The sequence below is a fragment of the Rhopalosiphum padi genome, chromosome 3 (assembly GCF_020882245.1).
Source record: "Rhopalosiphum padi isolate XX-2018 chromosome 3, ASM2088224v1, whole genome shotgun sequence".
In the NCBI taxonomy this organism is placed as follows: Eukaryota; Metazoa; Arthropoda; class Insecta; order Hemiptera; family Aphididae; genus Rhopalosiphum; species Rhopalosiphum padi.
Genome location: NC_083599.1, coordinates 77260580 through 77288036, shown reverse-complemented (window position 1 = coordinate 77288036; position 27457 = coordinate 77260580). Strand labels below are relative to the sequence as shown.

At 27.9% G+C, this 27457-nt stretch overlaps 4 protein-coding genes across 4 annotated transcripts; 3 read left to right on the top strand and 1 right to left on the bottom strand.

Annotated features, from left to right (window-relative positions):
- Nucleotides 1–4764, bottom strand: LOC132925778 (tubulin polyglutamylase TTLL6-like). The gene is made up of 5 exons (XM_060990142.1): nt 4655–4764; nt 4440–4596; nt 4253–4353; nt 345–473; nt 1–280 (listed from the first exon to the last, which is right to left on the bottom strand). Exons 1-5 carry the CDS (start codon nt 4762–4764, stop codon nt 1–3), a joined length of 777 nt encoding a protein of 258 aa, XP_060846125.1.
- Nucleotides 4765–15987: 11223 nt separating this feature from the next.
- Nucleotides 15988–16699, top strand: LOC132925776 (uncharacterized). Its single transcript, XM_060990141.1, has 2 exons — nt 15988–16245; nt 16319–16699. The coding sequence occupies exons 1-2, from the start codon at nt 15988–15990 to the stop codon at nt 16697–16699; spliced, it is 639 nt and encodes a 212-aa protein (XP_060846124.1).
- Nucleotides 16700–16881: 182 nt separating this feature from the next.
- LOC132925775 (uncharacterized) lies at nt 16882–17757 on the top strand. Its single transcript, XM_060990140.1, has 3 exons — nt 16882–17143; nt 17256–17469; nt 17661–17757. The coding sequence occupies exons 1-3, from the start codon at nt 16882–16884 to the stop codon at nt 17755–17757; spliced, it is 573 nt and encodes a 190-aa protein (XP_060846123.1).
- Nucleotides 17758–22324: 4567 nt separating this feature from the next.
- On the top strand, nt 22325–22819 carry LOC132925774 (uncharacterized; the record flags this gene model as incomplete). The annotated part of the gene is made up of 2 exons (XM_060990139.1): nt 22325–22642; nt 22712–22819. Coding segments are annotated over exons 1-2 (426 nt in total), but the record flags the coding sequence as incomplete, so codon positions are not given.
- Between the last annotated feature and the right edge of the window lie 4638 nt (nt 22820–27457).

Genomic DNA, 27457 nt, shown 5'->3' with positions numbered 1-27457 from the left:
TTAAAAATGAAAAATTAATCCATCGCATGGATCAATGATGTAACAATATCTGACTTCCAAGAGATATGGCTTGCAGTTTTCATCTAAAAGTATGTCGAATCCCAGGATTTCAAAACATGCCGGCATGTATTTATGACTGGAGAAACATGTCTGATAGCTGCGGTTGACAAACGGATAGGCCAGGATTATGGTTTTAATAATGACATCATCAATTTCATTCCATATTTTTTTCTCATCGTAGCCTTCTGCGTGTAGCCAATTATTGAGCGTTGTAATTCGGCTAAATTCAACGAATCATATTCTAAAATAAAAACGGATTCTTGTTTACTTTTTTATAATCTCACCGTTTACTTCCAAAAATTTCGTTATCGATGTACATTTTATTGCATTTGTTCACTGAGTAATTAGTTAGGTGCATATACCGATCGTTTACATTGTTGTGCGTAGGCGTTTCATAAGGTTCCGTTGCTAATCTATGAAATCATCATATATGGTATAAGTGAAAGTTAAATTACATTATCAATTGAACTATTATTATGGCATTTGCGCATCGCTAACAAAATTTAAGAAAAATAAATTATTTATTGCATAGTATCACGCATATAACTAATAAGTTAATAAATATAGGGTAATATTTTATACGTTTATAAATACAATAACTTATTAACTCTAAGTGTACCTAATTTTTTACAGCAAGGTTTTAAAAAACTTCCTACATACATTAATAATTATAGAAAAATGCAATCTGCTTGAATAAATATATAGGCTACCAACATCAATTTAAATAAAAATGTTGAATACTGACATTCAAACTATTTAAAACTGAATCGGGTCAAAAATAATCATTCATCGTGAATTTAAAATTTAAAATGTCAACATTAATATTATTTTTCATTGAGATAAGTATCATACTATTATACTTATGAAAGTGTTTAGACTTTACACACATTCAACTATATTATTAGGTACCTACCTATAATCGTAGCTGTTAACGTGTAGTTACAACAACTTTAATAAGTCGAAAAACGATTTTTTTTTTTTTTAACTCTTTCCGGCACGGTGGGATACACGTAATCCCACCAAAAAAATAGCCCGTCCGACACGGTGGGACAAATAGCATACCACCTATAATCTATTTTTTTTCTATTTTTAATTCGTCTGTTGGTTTAATTTAAGATATTTAATATGTTTTCTATAATATATAGCTAATGAATATAAATTCTTAGTAGGCTAACATTATTAAATATAATTTAATTAATTTTCTTAAATTATTATTTTTAAATATTTATTCTTAAAACTTGATGTTTAGTTTTCTCCTTATTGACTCGACCGATTTGCTTGATTATTATTTCATTGAATTCCAAATATAAAATAGATTATTTTGGTTTTGGTTTTAATTAGCTATTCTAAGTATATGGCTTGATATTTGTGTAAAAGTGAGCATCCATTATATGTCCCGCCGTGCAATTACGCGTGAGTATTCATAGTGGACACCACTGGTGGTACGCGTACTGTGCGATTTCGTTTATTGTTGGATTTATTGTTTATTATTCGTCGAAGTGTGCGATTTTATTATTTTTTAATTATTTTATTACAATGGCTAAACGTTATTCAGACCATGAAGTAAATGAAATGTTATTTGAAGATTTACCGTCAGATGACGAAAGTTTATCGTCTATTGATGATACCGATGACGACGAAACATATGTTCCCGAACCTAATAATAATACATTATTAGTTACCGACTCCGATTCAGACAGTGATGAAAATGTAGAGATTTTAAACATAGAAGAAAATGTTACTTATATTCTCCCAAGTCCGCAAAAAAATCGTTCGTCAAATCGTCGAAAAATTCCAAATAAATTCACACCAAATGCTTTCCCTAACTGTCGTGGTCGTGAACTTTTTCCTAGTATTGAAAATTATCAAATAAACGATGAACTTGCTGTACCTTTACTAACACAAAATATGTCAAGGGAAGTACAAACTTTTGACTCAAATTCAAATTTTCAAGACGAGTTTATGGAACCTGTTTGGTCGTCTAATGAAAATATAAATATTGAAATTTCTTCGTTTGATTGTTTGGAAGGACCTACAAATATTGTAGAAACCTTATCTGAAATAACTCCATTTTCAGTTTTTAAACTTTTACTGACAGATGAAGTTATTTCGTATATTACCTTTCACACTAATTTGTATGCAAATCAAAATTACATGCGAAATGGAAAATCATACACGGAAACAAATAATAACGAAATAAATGCATTTATTGGATTAAATCTATTAATGGGGATTAAAAAACAATGTAGTTATAGAGACTATTGGTCATCCGCCCCAGATTTACATGATACATATATAAGTAGTATTATGCCATTAAATCGTTTTAGTTGGATACTGTCTCATTTGCATTTGAACGATAATTCGGTTATTCCAAAAAGAGGTGAAGTAAATTTTGACAAGTTGTATAAAGTAAGACCATACCTAAATTTTATTTTAAAAAATAGTCAGGCATTGTATAATCCTAATCGAATAGTGGCTATTGATGAATCGATGATTAAATTTAAAGGTCGTAATTCATGTAAACAATATATGCCTAAAAAGCCCATAAAAAGAGGTTACAAAGTATGGGCTTTAGCTGACAAGCATGGGTACTTATGGAACTTCGATGTGTACACAGGGAAATCTGGTGACATAACTGAAAAAAACTTGGGTGCTCGAGTGGTTAAACATTTGTCTGCTCCGCTTCAAAATAAAAATTATTTTTTATACTTTGATAATTATTTTACGAGTTATCCACTTATAACTTATTTAAAATCAAATGGTATTTACGCATGTGGAACTGTGAATATGTCAAGAAAACATTTGCCTAAGTTCAAAGATGATAAATTGTTTAAACAAGGAGATTACGATTGGCGTATTGATCAATTTTCAACATCAATCATCAAATGGAAAGACAAACGTATGGTAAGTCTTTTATCAAATTTTCATAACCCAAGAGATACCGAAAATGTGCAAAGGCGAGCTAAAGATGGAACAGTTTCAATAATACCATGTCCAAAAGTTTTGAAAGATTATAATCAAAATATGAACTGCGTGGATAAACTGGATCAAAATAAAAAATCATGTCAAATAGATCGCAAAAGTAAAAAATGGTGGCATAGAATTTTTTTTCATTTTCTTGATATTGCAGTTGTAAATTCGCATATAGTATATACACAAGCTACCGGAAATAAAATGACAATGAAAGATTTTCGTCGAAATATTTCGGGACAACTTCTAAGTACAACAATTGTTAATAAACGTAAATTAAAAAACACAACAAAATCACCAACAGAAATAAAAAAATTCAAGCCATCGGTTCCCGATTACATCAGACTCGAAAAATCCGATCATCAGCCAAAATTGTCGACTAGAAGGAGATGTACTCGATGTAGCACAAAACAAAAAGAAGTTAGAACAGAGTGGATTTGTTCAATATGTGAAATTCCCCTTTGTATTACAAAATCTAGAAATTGTTTTTCAGATCATCATAATGCGTAAAAAATGGTAAATATTTAGAATAAAAATAATTAAAATACAGAAAACTCATTATTTTATATGGTTGTTGTTTCAGTTTTGAAGAATACATACTAGTATCAACGTGGACACAAAAAAAGTATTATAAGGAACGATTTTTTTATAAGTGTATAATTATATTAAAATATTTATAATAAGTATTGTATAAACATTTTTTGCTACTATATTTTGTGCATCAGCAGTTTATATGTTTTATTTTGCAGTTAAGTTTTAATTAGTATTAAGCTATCCTGGTTATTTTTTTAAATTCATTATATAATTTATTTTAATTGTTAATTATATGCATATAGATAATTAAGCAAATTGTCAAATTAAAGTTATATAAATAAATTAATTCGTATGAAATGACAGAAAAGAATAGTTACTCTATGTAGATGTATAAAATATATGAAACGTTTATTGCATGGTGGGATTTACGCTGTCCCACCTTTGGTAACTTCCTAAGTTTTTAAGTATTTTTTGTTTTATTTCTAAAATCTATGTTTAATTATAATTCTAAATACAAAATAGTAACGAAAAAAAAAAAAACATAAAAATTTATATGTCCGTGCAACAAGGGTGTGGAACATACTCAAAATCTCGTGCATTAAAGAGTTAATAGACTGTTACGTTATAGTTGCTCATACAAAATATTGTTGGATTTATGAAGTATTTAACATTAAAACGTTATTTTTACCTGACAAGACCATCATTATAAACGTATATCTTAAGTGGATCACATGATGCTATCAAGGTATACACACGCATGTCAAATTTATAGCCATCTAATAACAATGGCTAAAAAAATATAATATTATATAGTTAAGTTATTATTTTTTTTTATGTTACATTGCTTATAATTTAACAATTCGTTTTTAATTTACTTTGGAAATATAAAGCTGACAAATCATATTTTTATATTGATTAATTTTTTTGGGAGATTTTGTTATATATATCCCGGTTCCTCGACTTCCTGTTGTTGGTTTTAAAATATATGTTGAACTTTTATGTTGACTCATATAATTTTGAAATTTTATATAACTAAAATTAAATCAGTTCTATTTATTGTAAGTTGATTATTTATTAGAAAAAATCTTACTCTGATGGTAAATACCATGTCATAGGATAAAAGTTATAATCGTCTCGAAAACTAGTAGCCATTGTGTCGAGGTTGCGAGCTAATGAATCCTTACGACAAATTTCTGACATACCCAGAAAATGATTCGTCTTCTGAAAATTATAAACTTTATAATCGTAAACCGGTTTAATTTATTGTTTCGTTTTAATATTTTACAGGGTTTAGTACTAGGTACTCGGTGTCCAGCGAGAAAATATATCGATTTATATATTGCTACTAAATCTACACATTGACCAATTAAAATTAGATTTATATACAAATAATATTAAGTTAAGACTTCAAAATACATAAATCAAAACGATGGAATGATTGGTTTTATTAATAACCCAAAGACACAAGTAATTGACTTAAATAAAGTCTAGTTTAGAAATTAATTTTAAAAAGGAGATTCAAACAGTTTATGGAATTTATAGATCACCACAAGTTGATATTAATTAATTTTTAGATGAATTTAGAAAAACTATCCTACGAAGATCTAAAACAAAAAATATATACTATAATAAAATGTGATATAAATATAGATATAATAAACACAAATTTAGACTGTAATAACTATCTTAATTTAATTAACGAATATGGATTTATTAATCTCATTAACTGTAATACTATATCAAAATAAATAGGATATTTAGATCATGTACTTTTAAACCCTTATAACATATTAACAAATATAAAAATAATCTGCTATAAATAAATTCATAGACATTTAAAAAAGAAGAAGAAAATAACTGTTATTAAAAAAAATTAAACCTTAGGTACAACTATAATTATTTTATCAATTCGTCAAAAAGATAAATTACACTTAACAGTAAATAAACATCCATTAAATGAAAAACTTAAATAATACTATTTAAAATATAGGAACATCTTAAGAGATGTTAGCGCGCTTTTTGTTTACTCTCTCTGGCCCACGCCCAACATAGATAAAACGCATTTACGCAGAATCATTTTTTCTATGATTTTAAGTAATCTTAGAGTAAAAAAAAGATAAATAGGGAAATACATATACGGTTTTTAAAAAAGTATGGAGTTTACTAAGCAAAAAGGCAGTAAGTGATCTCACTATACGACTTTTTTACTTAGTATGTGTTCACGTACGTCTTTTCCGCTAAGGAAAGACATCTCTTTTTCAGCCGTATGTGACTATTTATAGAAACATTAATAAATATTATTATGATTCATGATGTTTACTTCACGTATAATTCTTGTTATTGGTTATAATTTCTTATTTGTGATGTAATATGATTTGTGTTTATCGTGGATTTTAAACTGTATTATTAGTATATTGGTTATCACAAAATGTTATCATTGTGGATTTGTGGTTTTTCCAAAATTAAATTTTTAACGAAAACAATCACATTTATTATCTCATTCATAAATGTATCATTGTATCTATGAATCATAGACTACAATTATAATATAACGGTCTCGTGCGGAAAAATTAATTATTTTAGCTGAGAAATCAAAAAATTATGAAAAAATTTATCGAGGTAAGATTATTTTCTCTTTAAACTAATATTATAAATTATTAGTCAGTGTATATATGTCTAATAATATTGCCAGTAAAATATATAGATGGTCATCATTGATGTGGTTAGTTAGAAGGCATCCAATTAATATTATTTTTTTAACCTAGATAATGATAAGAAAGTTACTACTAAAACTAAAAGAGATGTCACCAGCAATAATTTACCTCAAACAGGGAATCCAATTGAAAATAAAATGTACAGTTCAACTGGTAAGTTATAGTTTATGTTTCATTTAAAATGTTTCATAATCTTAAAAGTTAAAATGGCCTAGTATTATGAAATAAATACCTATTATAATTTTTTAAATTTCAACTCAATTATTATTTCCCTATTTTTTCTGTTAGTCACCAACATGCTTCATAAAGTTTTATGTATGGTGTATACTTAATCTTGGAATAATATAATTTGTGTGGTAGAAATTTTAAATTATTATAGTTAAAAAATAATAATTGTGTTTTCTTGAAAATATATTATAATCACAGAAATAGAAAAACTGAAAAATATTAATAAAAATGAATACATAGTCTGCAATTCGACGCAGTCGGATCGCCTACCTAAGCGATTTAGTTGTGTATAAATCGATTTTCCCAAAATATAGGACGTTATAACACTTCGTTTGACTTAAACTTTTTCCCCTACTATACGACATCAGACTTTCGACGTTAGGAGGTATAACAATCCGATTTGCATCGAATGAGGACTGATAGCTAGACACTCGATTACCATTTTTCGTACTTATTTATTTTTTATATATATTCAAAAAAGAACCGGGCATGCGACAAGTCACGGTATTACACCGGTTAACGACTGATAGCTAGACACTTAGTAACCATTTTTCGTACTTATTTATTTTTTATACATTCAAAAAAGAACTGGACAAGCCTCGAGACAAACTATATATGTGATCGATTTCTAGACACCCGACTACCATTTCTAACCGAATTTCCCTTGAAACAATTTACACTCGACCCCCTCGAAGGCGCTGGAGGCGGCTTCTACAACCCTAGGATCTCGAAGGCGGCTTCTACAAGACGGGAATCGAGGCATATATAATAATAATTTAATAAATAATATTATTATCGACGCCACGAACGTCTTATCAATTCCCGACAACAAGCGCCTTATCATCATTCATCCCGATAGAAGACTCGCAGTACTACCAATCAGCGGTAGGTCTTCCTTTTTTGAAAACTTTCCACTTTCAAGCTCTTCCATCCGTCCAAGGGTATTCACTTACAGCGAGTTTCACTCAAAGCGAGGCACACTCAGAGCGAGGCACACCCGAAGCTAATATTCTTAATAAAACATCTACTGGGAACATTACACTTAATATAGAAAAAAGAGGTAAACTAGTGCCTCACTATAAATATCAACACACAGACTTGGTTAGTGAACATATTGAGACATACCATCCAACAATATCTCACTATAGCATGCTCCCAATACTCGGTATTTACCAAGTGATATAAATGTAAAAACGATGCATCAAGATTTCATTGAAAAATATCCTGAGCGCAGCATTTCATATGATTTTTACAGAGGTAAAATAAAGGAAAAAAAATTTCTTTTACAAATTTAGGACATGAGAGTGTGAGTCATGTGAGAAATTTGAACTACACGATCATGATAAAGAGTTAATAGAAGAAGACTGTGATACATGTGCTAATTGGAAAATACACGAAGAAAAATTCATGAACGCAAGAAATCTATACACAATACATGTAAGTGAAAAATATAATTTTAATGAATGTCTAACGATCTCTGCAGATTGCAGAAAGCAATAATGCTACCAAGAGCAGAAATGTTCAAAATGGTAATTTTCACAAGGTTCATAATAGCATATCATGAGAATTTTGTTCCTGTTGGTAAAGTTAGTTCTCATAAACCACTAGCTTATATATGGCATGAAGGTATTACAGGAAGAAATAAAGAAGATTTAATAAATACATTCTTTATGTTTTTAAAAATCAAATGAGATATACCTGTTATTAAAATTTGGATGGATAATTGTGCCAGCCAAAATAAAAATTGGTTTCTGTTTTCTTTTCTTGTATATATTGTGAATTCATATGAAATATCAACTAATGAAATAATTTATTATTTTGAACCAGGACACACTTATATGAGTGCTGATAGTTTTCACCACCAAGTGGATATGGCATTGAAAAAACAAAATAAGACCTATGATTTCAATGATTTTGAAGATGCTTTTAAAAGTACTAATAAAGCCAAAGTTGATGTGAAAGTAATGAAACATGACTCACTCTATGATTAGATAGATTATAAATTTTCTTAAAAACTAAAACAATGTAGTGTTCTTTTAAAAGATATTGTTTGTATAAAAGCTGAAAGAGGAAAGTTTGTTTTGGAACATAAAACCAAACTAACTGAAACGGAATTTAAGGAATTAGTCTTTATCTGCAAAAAATATATGAAAAAAAATGGTATTTTGATGGTGTTGCCATAAGTTAAACCATGTAGTGAGGCCAAAGAAAAGGTAGAGAGTATACTCCAGAACTTGAAAGACATTTTACCAGAAAATCGTAAACTGTTTTGGGAAAATCTCAATATAAACAATGATTGATCATTATGTATTATTCATAGATTTATAAGTTTATGGTATTATTATTATAATTATAGTCATGTAACAATTATAATTAACTATTAAGTTTAAAAACATTGTTTATCATATCTTACTATCATATTGTTAAAAATGTATATTGTTCGACGGACCGTATCTAAAATACACACGTGGTATTTATTTCGCGCGATTAAAATATTTAAAGGGAAAATTGATTTGAGGTATAACTGTATAAGTTACTTAAGTACTGTTGAAATTGAAGCCTGAGTGAACTTAAATATTGAGGTATTTAACACAAATGATAACACGACTTTATGATTATAATAACAGTATAATATAAATGTAACATAAAACTAGATATAGACACACAGCGTACCGTGTCTTAGAGTGTCCGAGAGTGACCCAGAGAGAGTGGCTCTTGTACACAAAAATGAGCCCTATATATACGCGTCATTGACGTCACATAACCATATACCTATACCTATATGTGTGTGGTATTAATAAGTATTGCTTCACATTACAATAGAAAGTTAAACTATGATATATTGATACGTGCACCCGTGTGCTTACAATGTATGCATACTAATATTAATTGTATATTTCAACAAGTACATTTATAGAAAGGTTATAAATTTCTTTTGATGATCACATTATTTTTACAGTATTACAATTTATTTCAGGGTAGTTTATAGGAAAGACAAAAAATAAAAATATATAAAATATATAAATTATATTTAATATATTAAATAATATTATACACTATTAATTAAAGTTTACTATAGTAAGTAATGCTACATATGCAGTTCAATGAGTCAATGCACACTGTATTAGCTACTGCAATAGTCGACTTTATGAATTTATATACATAATTACCAATGAAGTATATTATTTATAGCTTTTTAAAATAGTTAATTTAAATTAATTGATAAATTGTTATCAAAAAAAAATTAAAATTGTTTATTTAACAAGCACGTTACACTCAAATACAAATTAATCTCACACAGTCGACAGTGTGTACTGGAATGTCGAAGTATCCTGCTTTTATTTATAATCAAACATAAAATATGATTTTGTGCTCGGTATTTGGTTGTGCGTCGAATAACGATCGTAAACGTAAAAATGTTGATAATGACAATAATTCACATTATTATACTTTTCCAAAACATGATAAATCAACATTATGACATCGAAAATGGGAAAATTTTTGTAAAAGAAAAAAATTTAAGCCTAGCGGTGGGTCAGTTATTTGTTCTAAATTTATTTTTCCTGCTTGATTTCAATCAATTAAATGTTTTGAAAAGACAACTTATGTCAGATTCCAAGTGTATTGTAAGATTAAATCCTAACGCAGTACCTAGTATTCAAATTAGTACAAACAATTTAAAAATATCTATAAATCCTAGGCAAGAATCACTGCATATTTAAAAAAAAACGCCAAACAGAAATAATTGATGATTAATAAACACTAGAACACCGAAGAATTCGTCGTGTTATGTAGAAATTGACGATATGTCAGCTATTGAGGAGCCAGAGGTCAATAATAAAATTCAAAACATAATTTTTATATAAAAATATATGTATATAATATTAAACGACGATTCAAATCAGAAAAATGTGATATTTTTATTTTTATTTTTATATTAAATTTGTGATATTCGAATAGTACTGTATTAGATCATCAAAGCAATAACGTAATACCTACTGATGGTGTGGAAATAATAAATACGGTTATAAGTTCTTCAGAATCTGAATTTCCTAATTTAACGAAAGAAGAATTTAATAAATTAATACCTACTGATAGTGTGGAAATAATAAATAAGGTTATAAATTTAGAAAACTGATTTAGATTATGGAGAGTTTGAGCATAAATTATTACATTTTCGATCTCTTTTAATTTCCAAGTATCTATAATGAAGAAAAATTCACCGCATTAAAACTTTCAGAAATAATTTATAAAAATGATTTTAAGACGGTGTTTCCAAACATAGAAAAAATTTTGAGAATTTATATTTCAATACCTGTCACTAACTGTACTGCGGAAAGATTATTTTCTTCTTTGAAGCGGATAAAAACTTATGTACGTTTTAAATTAGGACAAGAAAAATTAAACTCCTTAGCGATTTTGTCGATTGACAGTGAAATGACATAAGAAATACAATTAGAAGACATAATTCAAAATTGTGTAGAAAATAAAAACAAGACGCTAACAAATGAAATAGTTTATTTTTTTACATTATTTATATGTTGTATAATAATAAGTAAGAATTTTTAAGTTTGATTATTAGCTATTGTTTTTAGTAATAATATAATTTAAATTTGATTAAACACATTATAGTTTGTTGAAAGCAGTGGGGTAATTGTGGTGGGGGAAGAGGGGGCACTTGCTCCCCCTGACAATTTTTTGAAAGCTAAAGGTATATATTTTAACCGGGAGGGAGGGGTGTCAGGGTTTTGATAATAATAAATATATTACATTCATTATACATTGCCCCCCCTAGATTTTTTCCCAGTTACGCCACTGGTTGAAGGAACTTAATTATATCTAATATCTATACAATAATTATATTTAAAAGTTATAGCTTTCCAAAGTTTGCGATTTTACATTTATACGCATGCGCGCAACACTACTTTAATACAGCGTGGAGGTACTTGAGTTTGGCGAACGGAGCCACTATACACTTATTATTAGAGCAAGGACTTTCATGCATTTACATATTTTTTCTGGTTAACTTTATCGTATGCTTGTTAAGTACAAAATACATTTCATAACGTTTATGATGAAATACTCAAAGTTTTTAGTGCATATTTTTGCATATTTGGACATTTTTTGGTTTAAGGGGCATATTTTTTATTATAAGAGCATATTTTAAGCTTTTAGTGCATATTTTAATGGTTTGTCGAAAATCAAGCTTTTTGGTGAATATTTTTCATGAACTAAGGTTAACAATTGTTATACACTCATAAAGACGATAAAGATAAACGTTATCTTGAAATAATAATAATGGTCAGTAGGTATTTATTATGTCTATTTTTGTATTTTTAACGAATAGTAGGTACGTGGTATAAACACGATAGTATCAAGTGTCTACAGTCAGTGGGTAGATTAGATTCGCATTAGTTCTAGAACATTCACTGCGTGTGTGTTAAAGTTTCGTGTTTAATTTTCATATAACGTCGTGTGTAATTTTTGTCACTCTATCAATATGCCAAAAGAAAAATCGACAAAAGCTTATCGTTTGCGTAATTTTGTAATCGAGTTTGGTGAATCTGTATTTTCAACGGATAATCTTATTTTATTTTGTAAAATCTGTAACGTGAAAGTAGCAAGTGAAAAACGTTTTAGTATCATACAACATCTAAAAACTGACAAACACATCAGAAGTGCAGCACGTTTAGAAAAAAATAAAACAAATAATGTGCAACAATTGGTTACAAATCAAAAATCAAAACTATCGGAATTCAATTCAGATTTATGTAAAACTTTGCTATCTGCAAATATACCACTCTATAAACTAAAAAACACTCATTTTAAGAGTTTTTTATAAAAATATATGCAAAGAGATATACCTGACGAATCGACACTTCGAAAATATTATGTAAACGATTGTTATAACCAGACAATGGATAAAATAATGGTCACTGTCCAGGATAAAAAAATATGGGTGTCAATTGATGAGACTACCGACAACAATGGAAGGTATGTAGCTAATGTAATAATTGGTACACTAGAAATTGATTGTCCTGGAGAAATTATGTTGTTCACATCTGAGGTGTTGGAAAAAGTTAATCACTCGACAATAGCAAAGTTATTTGATAGATCAATGGCTTTATTATGGCCCAACGGTGTTCAGCATGATGATGTTTTACTTTTTGTTAGCGACGCAGTACCATATATGGTTAAATCGGCATCTGTAATAAAAGTTTTTTATTCTAAAATGGTCCACATTACATGTTTGGCTCATGGTCTTCACAGGGTTGCAGAGGAGGTTCGTAACATGTTTCCAAAAGTAGACAAACTAATTTCAAATGTTAAAAAAACTTTTTTAAAAGCACCATATCGAGTCCAAATTTTTAAAAACGAAGCTCCTGAAGTAATGCTCCCGCCTGAACCTATAATTACTCGTTGGGGGACGTGGTTAGATGCAACAGACTATTATTGTAAACATATACAAAGCATTCGAAATGTTTTTATGAAGTTGGATGACGATTCAGCTTCTATATTAAAAGTAAAAAATATTTTGGATGACCAACAATTAGACGCAAACTTGGTTTGTATTACAGCGAACTTTGGAATTATATCTAAATCGATTACCCAGCTTGAAAAACGTGGATTAAAACTAGTCGATTCAATTAACATTTTAAACAAAATTATAGACGATATGAACATAATTGATACACAATCGAAGAGTATAAAATCGGTAGTGGAAAAACTTAAAAAAGTAATAGAAAAAAACAAAGGTTTCAATACGCTTCGTATAATTTCAAATATTTTAAATGGCACTGAGGAAAACATTGATGAATTAGGAGATTTGAATGCTAGTGAAATGGTTTACTTCAAATATGCACCGATCACGTCAGTGGACATCGAACGAAGTTTTTCGCAATATAAGAACCTGCTGACAGATAAAAGACGTTCTCTGCTATTTGAAAATATCAAAGAAATGTTAATAATTCAGTGCAATTCTAATTTAGGTAAGGTATTAAAAATAGAATAATTATTTAGAATAATTCATCAATTATTTTAAAATACCTTTTTTGTTTTATTAGGTGCAGAATAATAATTAAGAAGAATGGGATCCAACATTCAAAACAGATTCCAAATCAATTTAATAAATAATAATATAAATCTAGTTAAAACTTATATAGAATAATAATAAAATTAATTTTTTTAAGGGCATATTTAACCGCATATTTTTAATTTTTTGATGCATAAGTGCATATTTTTAAATGCATATTTGATGATTTTTTAGTGCATGAAAGTCCTTGCTCTACTTATTATACTTCAACTGGCCATCAGACCAGGGGGTTTCATCGATTCCGCCAGACCTTTTTATACTTGGGTATAAGGTTTATCGATTCCGCCAGCATCGATTCCGCCAGTGCAGGTAGTCTAAAAACGACCTATCGATTCCGCCAAGGAAAAAATAATCTTCCCAAACATTTTATATTTTTAGCTATATTATATGAAAATATGAAATACCTGTTTAAAAATGTTATCGCTAATTGATGATAATCTAACTTGTATACTCGTAATGATGCGAAAAACGAATAATAGTCTAGTCTGGTTAGTCTCAATTTATCATCGTGTCATTATACTTCGCAATAATGAATTTCGAAATCGTAGCTGGTGAACGAGAAAATGACTTAGTTATTTATCAAAATGAAAATTATTTTAAAACAAACTTTGTGAAATATTTATGTGCGTATAAGTGGAAATGTGTTAATAAAAAGTGTAACGCAAAAATATACATAAACGAATCCTTAACGGAAATTTTAAAATATGATATTGACCATAAAAATCATGAAAAACAGCCAATAAATGTATTGAAAAAAAAAACTAATTTCAAACCAACTCAAAAGAAAACTTACTGATGTAACAGAAAGTCCTTCGAAAATTATAAATCGCGAATTACTAAAAAATCCTCAAATTGAAAATATCATGGAAAATATTAATTCACATTGCATTAGTTTGGCATCATCATACTATAATAAATATCATTGTATAACTTAAAACTATATTTGACTAAATTAATTAAATTAATTATTGAACTATTTTGTAGATACCTATATTATTATTATTATTGTAACATTTTATTTATTTAACTGTATTGTATTATTTGATAATGATTATTAATTTATTTTTAATATTTAAATGAATTATTGTATTTTTTTATATAAATATTGTATTGTATTAATTATTATACTGATTATTAATTTATTTTTAATATTTAAATGAATTATTGAATTATTTTTTAGATATTATTATTATTATTATAACAGAAACAGATTGACAGCAGCAGTTGCCAGGTCGAGGTAAAAATTGGTAGGAGGCGGAATCGATAGGTTGTTTTTAGACTACCTGAACTGGCGGAGTCGATACTGGCGGAATCGATGCTACATTGGCGGAATCGATAGGTCCCCCAGATCAGGTGACCGGAGCTGACAGGTGCTCGTCACCCGACTAGTAATTACCCTGTGACCTACTTAAGGTGGTGTTGCATAGTAAGTCGAGGGATATTTTTGATTTGCGGAGCGGAGCGACGGCGCTGATGAGCGCAGCGACGAGTGCCGCAAACTGTGTAATCACTGCCCATACAGGCGAAGGGAGCCACTATACACTTATTAAACTTAAACTGGCCATCAAGCCTGGTGCCCTGGTGCGTTGCATTAGCCTATCTACCTGATATAATTATCATCAAGATAATTGAATATAACAATATTAGTAATAATATACAATTTAGTAATAATGAGATAGTTATAAGATAGCAATATTGATATAAATATAGAACGAAGACTAATTAAAATGTGTAATTTTGTTTGTTTTTTTTAAATATCCTAATTATAATTTATAGCAGTTATATTATAAAATATTTAATTTTTAAAATAATTATAAGGTACTTAGTACAATAAATACGATAAAATCAGTCTGCCCAAAAGTGCAATAGTGAGTAGGTCATTTTTAAGAAATTCTTATTTTAATATATTTAAACAGTTTACTGTTATAATGTCAAATTTAAATCTTTTACAATTTTTTAAAATATTTAATTGCGAAACCCCCGGGAAAATTAATGAGAATATTATTATTCTACTCCAAGAGTGGAATTTAATTCCAAAAAGTGGAGAATACAAATGCCCTCATAGTCATAATTTAAAAGTAGTGTCACGGAATGATACTATCGATGGCTTTGTTTGGAGTTAAGTACCTATCTGGCTATCTAGTAAGTACGTTCTAAATCGATCCTTTTTTAACCCAGGTGCCGTGAGAAATGTTCGGTTAGGAATCAAAAAGCTACTAAGTGTAACTATCAGGTATCAATGAGGAAAAAAACATTTTTCGAAAAGTCACACCTTTCAATATTTAAGATAGTTGCGTTGTTCTATTTGTGCTTCCAACATACCACGCAGTCATTCATTATGAGTGAGTTAGTACTATTGTTGATTGGTCAAATTTCTGTCGAGGAGTTATGTATGATGGACTAGTTGCTCATAAAGTTAAAATCGCTGGAGTGGGTGTTGAAGTGGAAATTGACGAAAGTAAATTTGGAAAGCGGAAATACCATAGGGGGCACGCAGTTGAAGGTCAGTGGGTATTTGGAGGTGTCGAGCGAGGGACCAATAAATGTTTTCTTGTCCCAGTGGAGAAAAGAGACAAAATTACATTACTCAACATTATAAAAGAGTGGATTTTACCAGGGACAACGATCGTTTCTGACTGTTGGAAGGTAATTATTTAAAATATAAATTTAAAATTGAATAGATAGGTAATCTATATTTTTGAATACTTAAATATATTAGGCATACGACTGTTTGAATGAAGAGGGATATGTGCATTTTAAGGTTAATCATAGAATTAATTTTAAAGATCCCGAAACTCATCAGCATACAAATACAATTGAAGGCTTATGGAGACATGCCAAATTTTCACTACCTCAATACCATAGGAAGAAAGATTTTATAGAAGAATATCTCTCCAAACACATGTTTTTAAAACAAATTAAAAATAAAGATTACGCGTTAATTGAGTTTTTTAAATTGGCTGGACATTTATACAACACGAATGTCCCAATTAATGTTGAGCAAAACTCAAGTGACGATAACAGCGATACAGACGAGCGTCTCGGGAGCAAAATTGCGCAACCAATCAGAAGTGTTCACATTTCTTATCAATATTTGTGAAAATCACATTTCTTATCATCATTGATACAAATTTGAAATTATAACGTGATATTGTTATATGCTGTGGTGATATTATTTTATTCTGTGATATACTCTTCAATCATACAGATTACAGGTGTTATACTTAATAATTAAATATATTATTATTTTAATTATAAATTATAATATTTATACATAATAATATGGAAAAGTTCGGAATTGCAACCAGTAACACGGAAGAGCTTAAGTGCTTAGTTTGCAATAAATATTTTAGTTATAAAAGAACTTTAAAGAAACACTCAATTACTTGTGGCTCTAAGGAGTCTAAAAATATTAATAGCGTGCAATGTCCAGATTCAGCTTGCAATAAATCATTCACAAACAAAAAAACGTTAAAATTTCATATAGAGGCAGACCATGGCGTGAAATTACAAAACGAAAAAAGAACGTTTGCAACTCTTCGTGGTAAATGTGATTTACTGAATTTTAATTTTACTTGAAATATTCTGTTTTACTATACCTAAGACTAGTATGCCACACTTATAGTTATATTGTATTATGAAATATATATCTTTAGATTTCAAGGAATGGAAATTAAAACTGGAAGATGATAATTTATGTTTTTATGCGTTAAGTGCTCGTAAGACTGTAGGACAGAATAAAACCATAACGTATCTGGATTGTCATCAAACCGGTAATTTCCAAAGTAGATCAACAAGTGTCCGTAAAATTAAAAGTCAGGGCACAAACAAAACTGGATCTACATGTCCATCTTATGTCCATATTATTATGTATAAATATTATAATTTATAATTAAAATAATAATATATTAAATTATTAAGTATAACACCTGTAATCTGTATGATTGAAGAGTATTTCACAGAATAAAATAATATCACCACAGCATATAACAATATCACGTTATAATTTCAAATTTGTATAAATGATGATAAGAAATGTGATTTTCACAAATATTGATAAGAAATGTGAACGCTTCTGATTGGTTACGCAATTTTGCTCCCGAGACGCTCGTCGATACAGATGATAATGAAAAAACTGATGATAATATTGTTTATTAATATAATATTTTAATTGTATTGACTGTTAGGTTTTTCATAATGTATATAAGTGCAATAAACAATAAAATAAAAAAATTGAATTTGAATTTTAAATTTATTGTCCCCGTAAAAAGAATTTAAATAGGTTATACACGCTCCGCGCGGCAGTAATGTAGTGGTGTTGCGCGCATGCGTATAAACTTAAAATCGCAAACTTTGGAAGGCTATAACTTCCAAAATAATGGTTTCCGCACAAAAATTCAAACAGTTTTGAAATTAGCGTTGAAAAACACGTCTTAAAAAAAAAATTTCGAAATTCGTGAGGGGCGTGGTAAAGTGCATTTGTTCCAAATATTGTATTAGTATACTATTTACTTGATTAGAACAGTTTATTAACATAACCAATAATTATTGTTTATTATCAGTATTTATGATTTATTTTTTTAGTAGTTATGATAAATAAGTACCTACTTAAATATACGTTTTCTCGTTGACAAGTTTAATGAGGCGGCAATTGTGTAAAACGTCTCTGATCACACATTTTGAATTTAGATATCACTACGTCTACTTATCCATAAAGTTTTAAAATTTCAGTAATAACACAACTACTTAAAAAAGGTGAAAAATCTAATATTGAAAATTATTGCTCAATTTCAAGTTCATAGAATATTGCTAATCTTTTGTAAAAATCGTTAAAAAACAATTAGTCAATTACTTTGAAAATAATAATTTTCTAGCATGTTTTCGATTTGTTTTCAAACCGAGTTTTGAAGCACAGAACAAGCAATTGCTACTGTGTCAAATTACATTTATAATTACTTTGAAAAAAAAATGAGCTACTGTTTATTTAGATCTAGTAAAATCATTTCATATATTAGATTAGTATAAATCATAAAATATTCCTAAATTGCTACAAATTTCAATACATTCGGTATGAAAGGAACGGTTTACAATTTGTTAAGTTAATGTTTAAAAAAAAGAATATAACACATGCAAATAAACAATGAACTAGCCTAAACTAACTTAGGCCCTAAATAGAAGAAACTTTAATAATATGTGGTATGCCTCAAGGGACTACTCTATTGCTCACATAATATTTAATAATATTAATCAAATAAATTATTTGAATACACGTGGTAAACGAGTTTGTTATGCAGATGATATAGTACTTTTTGTTGAAGGTTAAACTTAGAATGAGGTCTTTACTAACGTACATACCAACTAGAGAAATATACAAACATAGTTATGCAAAAAAAATTAACTTAGAAAAATCTTATATTTTATTAATTATTTATACGTACCTAGTTGTATTTCTTTGTATTGTGTTATTTTACTGTACCTACGTTTTTATTTATAATATTACATTATATTTTATGAATAATAAAATATATGGATTCGATTGTATTAATGTTTTAGTTACATAAGAAACATTTATTGTAATTATTTTTTTTAATCGTACTTTATATTTATTAAATTTATACTTTAAAAAATGAACTAGTGGGGCCCACATAAACACGTTTAATCTTTTTGAAGATTAAATTAAAATTAAAATAAATAAAAAATGTTACGGCATAAGTATAAATAGGTACCGATAAATCCATTCTACCTAAAATTATCTTCTTTCTAACTAACACTTATATTATAAAATACCTACAATATAAATAAAAATCAGACTGATCGATTGAAGTGTATTTCAATACATAGATATAGTGCTAAAATTACGGCTAGTTTTAATCGTATTGAATAGGGAGATATACATTTTAGAATAATGATAGCTCTTCATATATCAAAAATTATAAAAGAAAACTGTCAAGAACTTAAAACCATGGTTGTTTAGAATTCTTCAGTATTTTTTGTCTTTCCTGCACCGATAGTTTAATGTAAGATGCGAGTTGAAATATTAGAAAATGATGACCCTTTTCCGTCCATTGGACTTGGGCAGTAAAGTCTTTTAGCCTTTTTTTCCACCCATCTAATTATTAAGATACATATAAGAAACTTTTTACTTTTAATCCTTAAAAGTACAAATTAAATTCAATGTCCTGCTAGAAAAATAGAAAATATATTGAAATTGAAGTTTTGTCTACTACAAAAAAAGATGAAAAGAAAAAACACATCATTGTAAAATTAATACATTCATGTGACTACGGTCAGAATTTCAAAAATATTTTTGCTTCCTATGTATTACTCGTATAATTAAATTATAATACGTTTTATGGCTTACTTGGTATTTCTTTAAATATTTTGCTTTTTTAATGTCCATGGGTGTATTACACCACCACAAATCCCACGATTCTTCAGGTTTTACAACATTCATGCCCATTAATATTGCTACATCATGTACAATAGAATAATTACAATTTTGCAAGCATATCGCACCCCTATGTAACAGCAAAATATTTAAATTGGTATGTTTGATTCAATGACTATATGAGATGGAGTAGTGTTATCAAATATAGTTCAAAATTCAGAACTTATAAAGACACTATCTATACGAAAATTTGAGTAGGTACTTTACAATGTATCAGCAATAAAATATAGTAACATTTTCTCTATCTAATTTCTGAATTGAACTATATAACATAGTTATTACTTATGAGAATAATATTGAGTATTGTTATTTAGTATTTACTAACAATTATTTATTTAATAAAAAATACTAAAAATTGCCAAAATTTAGCATTTCAAATATTCATTACTTTATTATGTAAATACTCTAATAAACCACAGTTCCAACATTCTAGGTATTTTTAGTATATTATTGATTCAATTACTTTTTTTGTAAATTCTTTTCCTCAGTAATCTGTTGAATAGAACTTGTTTTCTCCATCGTAGAATCTAAAAACAAAATATAAAAATTAAATAATTAAATTAAACAAAATTTGTATAAGATTATTTTTTTTTTGGTTGTTATGAGAACGATTGTGGCATAAATAATTATAAGTTTGAATCAGTGAATCTATTAATAATTTCTACATTACTTTTTAGTTAAATACATTTTTGTTTATTCAATCTCAGATATTATGGAGAAATACTATAATATTACCTATTACTATAATCTAGAATGTCAATTTACTTCCACTGTTGATAAATAAAATAGTATCTACTGCCGACATATAAACATATTATAAATAAATATTATTATTAATATTGTTATTTGTATTTAAATTAAACTAAGCCAAGCTTTTTAAAATATAAAAAAAAATATTAAAATAACTAAGGTACGCACCCCAGATAACATAAAACTTAAAAACAATATAATAAATTAGAGAAGGTAAGTCTTAATTGCAATATAAGAATTAGTTTAATATAATTTAAAATAAAATATTAGTGTTGGCCAACGATATCAATATCGTGGGTATTTTCCGAATAATTTCGATATCTAAAAATAAATATCGGAAATATTGCGATATCGGCTCGGAACAATAAAGTTGACGGATATTCACTTTTATTACTTTTATCTACTAGATAGCTCATTACGTGAGCTGTGATAACTGTTTAGTTTTTATATATTATTTAGAATGGAAGTGCAAAATATTATAAGTGAAAAACAAAAGCATTTGAAAATAATTGATAATTATAAGTTCTGTTTCCATAAATGTTTGGCTAATAATATTCAACGTTGGAAATGTACGGTGAAAACGTGTAAAACATATTTAAAAATTAACGAGAATGATCATGTTTTACTTAACGTGAGCGACGCTGCCCACAACCATGATGCACTATCTGAAGCAATTATAAATCGGCAAATTGTAAGTAATTCTCTTAAACGAAAAGGTACACAAGAGTTATATGAAAGACCAGCTAGTCATATGGCTTAAATCATTATTTGGTATTTCTTTTATCGCTCCAGAAGATGTTGAGGATGCTTTTGTAGAACTTATCCAAAAAAAAAAAGAGGAGCGGTCTCTACCGTAGTACACGAGTCACAGAGTTTGCCCATTTTCTTTAGCCAGGGCTACAGACCTAATGAATGGACGAATTGGGCCGTTTGTGGTATCGATAGATCGGGCATGATGTGCAAATTATACCTTTGTCATTTTTGAAAAAAATTGGTTGAATAATACCGAATATATTAGCAAAAAAGTGAAGTATTTTTGATGCAAAAATATATTGTATTCGATCGTTTTAGTTATAATGTTTCACGTAGCAGCGCCAGTTATATTACATATACATTTTATGAATGCCAAAAAAAATTAAACATTGGATCTAAAGCTAAAGATAGAATTCGAAAAATCAAAAATTTTTCAGAAACACGGTGGACGTCTCATGATCGTGTTATAACAGTAATACATGATAAGTATGAAACTTTAAAAAATACTTTAGAATTGCTATCGGAATCCACAGACAGAGTAACTGCTTCAAATGCAAAATCATTTTTTATTAATTCTTAAGCTAATGAAAAGTATATTCGCAATAATTACACCAACTTCATGTTATCTGCAATCAAAAAGCATTGATTTTATACAAGCTATTAAATTGGTAGATGAAACTAAAAAAAGATTATTAGAATTGCGTCCCGACAAATATTTCCAAGAACTTGTACAAAATACAAAACAATTTTCTAATGACCAGAATCTATGTGAAAATGATTTTAAAAAACTCAGAACGAGGAAAAACAAAAGAATTATTATTTAGTAAGAGCTTAAAAGAATTGATTATTGGAATGGAATTCCCAGATAATCAATCTAATAAATCATCTGATATTAACTCTGAAGAGGATTCATTGGAAGACGAACCGCTAAATACTATGAGTGAACCAAAACAGAACATAACACTTGCAAGTATAATAAATGTTCTCTCAAGTTTTGACATTATGAGTGCCTTTCCAAATTTGTATTGTGCTTATAAAGCATTATGTACAATTCCAGCCTCGTTACCCTCAGCTGAAAGAAGCTTTTCAAAGGTATAATAATTGCATTACAATTTTTTCTATTAACTGGTAATGTTGAAATTCTAACTTTGTTCCATTTAGGTTAAATTGATCAAAATTAAACTTAGGTCGAAAATGTCCCAACAAAGGTTTGAGAGTTTGATGTTGATATCTTGTGAAAGAGACATACCAATCGATATTAATGAAATTATAAACAAATTTTGATTGTCATTAAGTATATTGAAAAAAGAATTAATGTTTGGATAATTTTAATAAAACAGTATTTATATAATTAATAAAAGTAATTTTTATTGTAGTTCTCGTAAGATGAATTTTTAGAAAGATAAATTGACTATAGAACTATATTGGGGGGTGTGGGGGGGCATAGCCCCCCACGGCTCTGTACAAATTTAATAGGTACATTATCTTGGTTTAATACAAGTAAAAAATAGGTATTAGATAACTATTTATAATTTACAAATATTTAAACAAATTAAAGATAGTATAAAATAAAATAATATTCTCTGTAACATATTTTATAAATTATTACTTATTAGTTATTAGTCATTATTTAAATTTTATTTAATATTCATAGTCGTTTAATATATTATTTAATTAATTACAATTTAATGTATTTAATGTAATTTAATTTCAATTAATTATGCTGGGGGGAGGTTATTAATATATTTTTGGCATACAAATAAATAATAATAGTTTTTATTTTAAGTATTAACACACAATTTAATAGTTACACTTATCTAACTTTACATTACTTTATTATTATACTAATATAGTAATATGTAATATAGATTTTAACATGCACCTATTTAAAAATGTTTTTATAAAATATGTTAAATAATGTTTTTAACATAAACTAGATCGTAATTTACCTAACGAGAATATTGATATTTAAAAAAATTGTAAAAAATCAGCCACTGGACTTAAATAAATGTTTTTACCATCTAATTTTTTTTTTAATTAGATTCACAAATTAACTATTTTCGAATGTTTTTGAAATTTTTTTATCAATTTTTTAGTTTTTATTTTCGGTATTACAAAATAAAAAATGTATATTAAAAATGTAGTGCAAGCGCCTATGAATTATATTTAAAAGAAATTTTATAAAAAATATTAATTAGAACAAAAGTTATTTCATTATTTAGATCTCCGTGGGACACTGTATATATATACAATGTATTTACGTATATATGTTTTTATTTAATGTATATTATTATAAATATTGTGTATGTATGTAAATAAATATTAATAATATTAATAATTACCTCATGTGTTATTCGTAAAAATTTAATCGAACCACTTGTATTTATTGAGTGGTTATGGTTTTCATACAATGATATTTTTGCACAAAGTGTGGGGTCCCTTTGTAAAAATGTATCATTCCTTCGAGTATTGCGGTTATTTTTTTTAATTAAGATGTCGATTTTGGCATCACACAATGTGTTTCTAACAGTTTTTGTATCTTTTGTTTTGTTTACTTTACTGTGCTGACATGCCCAATACTTATGGAATACAACTCTGAAAAAACTTAAAAATTACTACCAAGCAATAAAAATTAATTTTACTGAAGCACTTACCTTGATGGATTATCTAGTTGTCCAATACGAATCCACTGCGTTTTTGTAAACTCTTGATAGAGCATGATAACATTTTCAACTTCCTTAACATTATTAATGTTAGCTCTAAGTATAAAGGCTTCCGAAATTTTGGTAGACAATAATTCATCGGATATAACAGCAACGATATTATGATCATTTAAATAATTTATTAACTTATCCATTATTAATTAAATGAGAATAATTGACTAACGATGTACCGAAAGCGTATAGCATATAAGTATTAGGCAAATATGATATAATTTATGAAAATATTTAATAAACACTGAACGCGTAAAAGTCAGCGACATATAACAAATGACAACTAAAAATAATAACTATCAAATTATAATCGCTAATATAGAAATAAGAAAACAAATAAAAATACGTGTAGCAGAAGAAACCTATTCTATAAATAGAATATATATATTGGCTTAGCTATTGTAGTAGACTATATAGTATTGTCATAACTCATAAATCACAAATAACAATGCTGATATCAAGACAACGAAATAATTACTTAAATGTATAGTTCTGAATAAAACTACAAATTGCTTGTAATTTTTTTTTAAATTGCCTTTTTTATATTTTAATAATAAAGAATAAATTTCATTATCTAAATACTATCTTTCATTTGTTTTAATATTGTTTTAACATATTTACAATATTATCAGTAATTATATATGTAGTAATTTGGTATATGTGAACATGTGGTATAGGTACGTATACGCGTATACCTATTACTTACAGATGTAAGCTTGAAAATGGTCAATTGCATTTTTTTGTAAATTATAAATAGTTATATAATACCTATTTTTTACTTGTATTAAACCAAGATAACATTTATAATTTGTAGTAACTAATAATATGTTACAGAAAATAGTATAATGTACATTGTACATGTAAGTGCATATTGGGTAATACTTATTTAGAAACACAAAATAATTTTTATAACTAGGGATACCTCTACTGCTTTATCATATTTTGATACAGTAAGTACTATTGTGAGAGTAGTTTCCATAGTATCACAGCTACATCTACATGTGCATAACTATTATTGTGTAAGTAGGTAGGTATATCATAAATTTAGAGTTTAATCAAAACATATTTGTAATAGTATAAACTAAATTTTAAGAAAAGTATCTAATATATTTATATGGTATACAAATATTAAAAGTTGTAATTCGTTATTTATTAATATTAACTAGGTCCTATTATAATAGGTAACTTATATCAGTAGTTATACTCCTACATGGACTTATACTTAAACTTAAACGTATACGGTGTAAAATTGTATTTACATCACTAGGTGTATACTAATCATGTATACTAATATGAAAATTTATAACATTTAAGTTTCAATATTAAATAATTTGTTATGTTTATTTTGATCTTATTTCATAGGACATGAATATTACCCACATAATAACGTATTACGTATTATTATATTTAAATAATAATAAATTGATATAACATTATTATATTAGTTTATTGATAATGGTTAATTCTGATGATGTAAAATGGTTAATTAATTAATTAAATAATATATTATAATATAAATATGAAAATTAATAATAAATAATTTAAATCGTAACTTGAATCGCGTATTAATTTATAAATGATAGAAAAACGCGCGAAATTTGAATTGGGTCAATGAGAACACGATATTAAAGAGCCGCGCTGTGGCGTCCTGGGTTTCCTAATACGCGTACCGGCGCGTTAATTACGTGGGTCGAAGAGAGTCAGGACGTTGCGAAAGAATTAGACAAGAAAACGATTAAAATAATAGGTTATAAGATAGGTTCATTACTTGGAACTATGATTTACTTTATAAACTTATAGAGATGCTTAATTTAATACATAGTTTCTGCTTAATAAAATGAGGTTCGGCTTGAGTGCGTCTCGCGTAACGACTGCCGGGGCGGTCGTGACCAGGGGGCCTCTCTATGCAACGGCCAGGGTAGGAATTGCTGGATCGGCAGATTCCTGGTGGTGCGTCCAGTCCCATGGTCACGTACGCCACTATACATATCATATTACTTATAACTAATAACTATATGCTACGCTTACATATAACAAACTGCTGCACCATTATTGCCATAGCCACTGCTTGTATCACACGTTAGTTTAACATTGTCATTCGCAGTACTTTACCGGATTTCCACCAAGGTCAAGTTACCTCTTCCTCCTTCTTTATTAACATTCATTCATTAAGTAAGTAACAACGACGACATTATTAATATTACCGTGATAAATATACTGTCATATAGCACAGATATCTAATAAACTATTTATTTTCTTGTTGTAACGCAGTGGCGTATATAAGGGTATGATTTATTGAAAATACATAGCAGCCTCATACTTATACAACTTTCCGATAGTTTCAAAAAGAAAATTAAAATTTAAACTCGTTTTTCCTGGTTAGTATATTTAACAAATATAGAAGGTGCGTTTTGTAAAATGTGTGTATTGTTTTCAAATTAAACATCGGGAAAAGGTAGCTCTGTAAAAGTTGGTACATTAGTTAATAAACCATTTATTAATTGGAAAAATTCTCTCGAATGTTTTACAACGCACTCAAATGCTTACTATCATAAATTGTCAACGTTAAGAGCGGATGAGTTTTTTAAAATAATAGAAAATAATACATTATATGTAGCTTCACAAGTAGATTCTTTTAAAAAAGCTCAAGTTAACGAAAATCGCTTAAAATTAATTCCAATAATAGAAACTATTATTTTTTTGTGGTCGTCAAAAGTTAGCAATGAGAGGTCACAACAATAGTAGCCCTATTTTTAATTGTGAAAAAGATAATAATGACTGTAACTTTCGAGCTTTGTTAAGATATTGAGCATTAAGTTGGTGATTTAACACTAAAAAGTCATTTGATGAATTCATCGGGGAAATCGGTTTACATTAGTCCCATAATTCAAAATGAAATAATACAAATATGCGGTTCTCTTATTCAAAAAGAAATTGTGTTGAAAGTAAACCTATCAACATTTTTTACTATTTTGGCAGATGAAACTTGTGATATATCTCGCATCGAACAAATGTCTTTGTGTGTAAAGGCCCCCATACACGTCAAACAAATTTGCGCAACCTCTGTTTTTGTGCAAATATGATGTTTGTACAAACTTTGGACACACAGGTTCAAATGGCTTGTGCCGACTTCAGTTCAATTTTTGATCTTGTCAAAATATATTCAGTACATATTATAGAAAAATATATTAAT

Bases quoted from the DNA above. Each gene is read 5' to 3' on its own strand.
- LOC132925775 (XM_060990140.1), top strand. From the start codon at position 16,882: ATGGAAAAGTTCGGAATTGCAACCAGTAACACGGAAGAGCTTAAGTGC. The intron at 17,144-17,255 runs GTAAATGTGATT...ATATATCTTTAG, and splicing joins AACGTTTGCAACTCTTCGTG to ATTTCAAGGAATGGAAATTA. The intron at 17,470-17,660 runs GTATAAATATTA...AATATTGATAAG, and splicing joins TCTTATGTCCATATTATTAT to AAATGTGAACGCTTCTGATT.
- LOC132925776 (XM_060990141.1), top strand. From the start codon at position 15,988: ATGTATGATGGACTAGTTGCTCATAAAGTTAAAATCGCTGGAGTGGGT. The intron at 16,246-16,318 runs GTAATTATTTAA...TAAATATATTAG, and splicing joins TCGTTTCTGACTGTTGGAAG to GCATACGACTGTTTGAATGA.
- LOC132925778 (XM_060990142.1), bottom strand. From the start codon at position 4,764: ATGTCAGAAATTTGTCGTAAGGATTCATTAGCTCGCAACCTCGACACA. The intron at 4,597-4,654 runs GTAAGATTTTTT...ATTTAATTTTAG, and splicing joins ACATGGTATTTACCATCAGA to TTATATAAAATTTCAAAATT. The intron at 4,354-4,439 runs GTAAATTAAAAA...ATATTTTTTTAG, and splicing joins GTCAGCTTTATATTTCCAAA to CCATTGTTATTAGATGGCTA.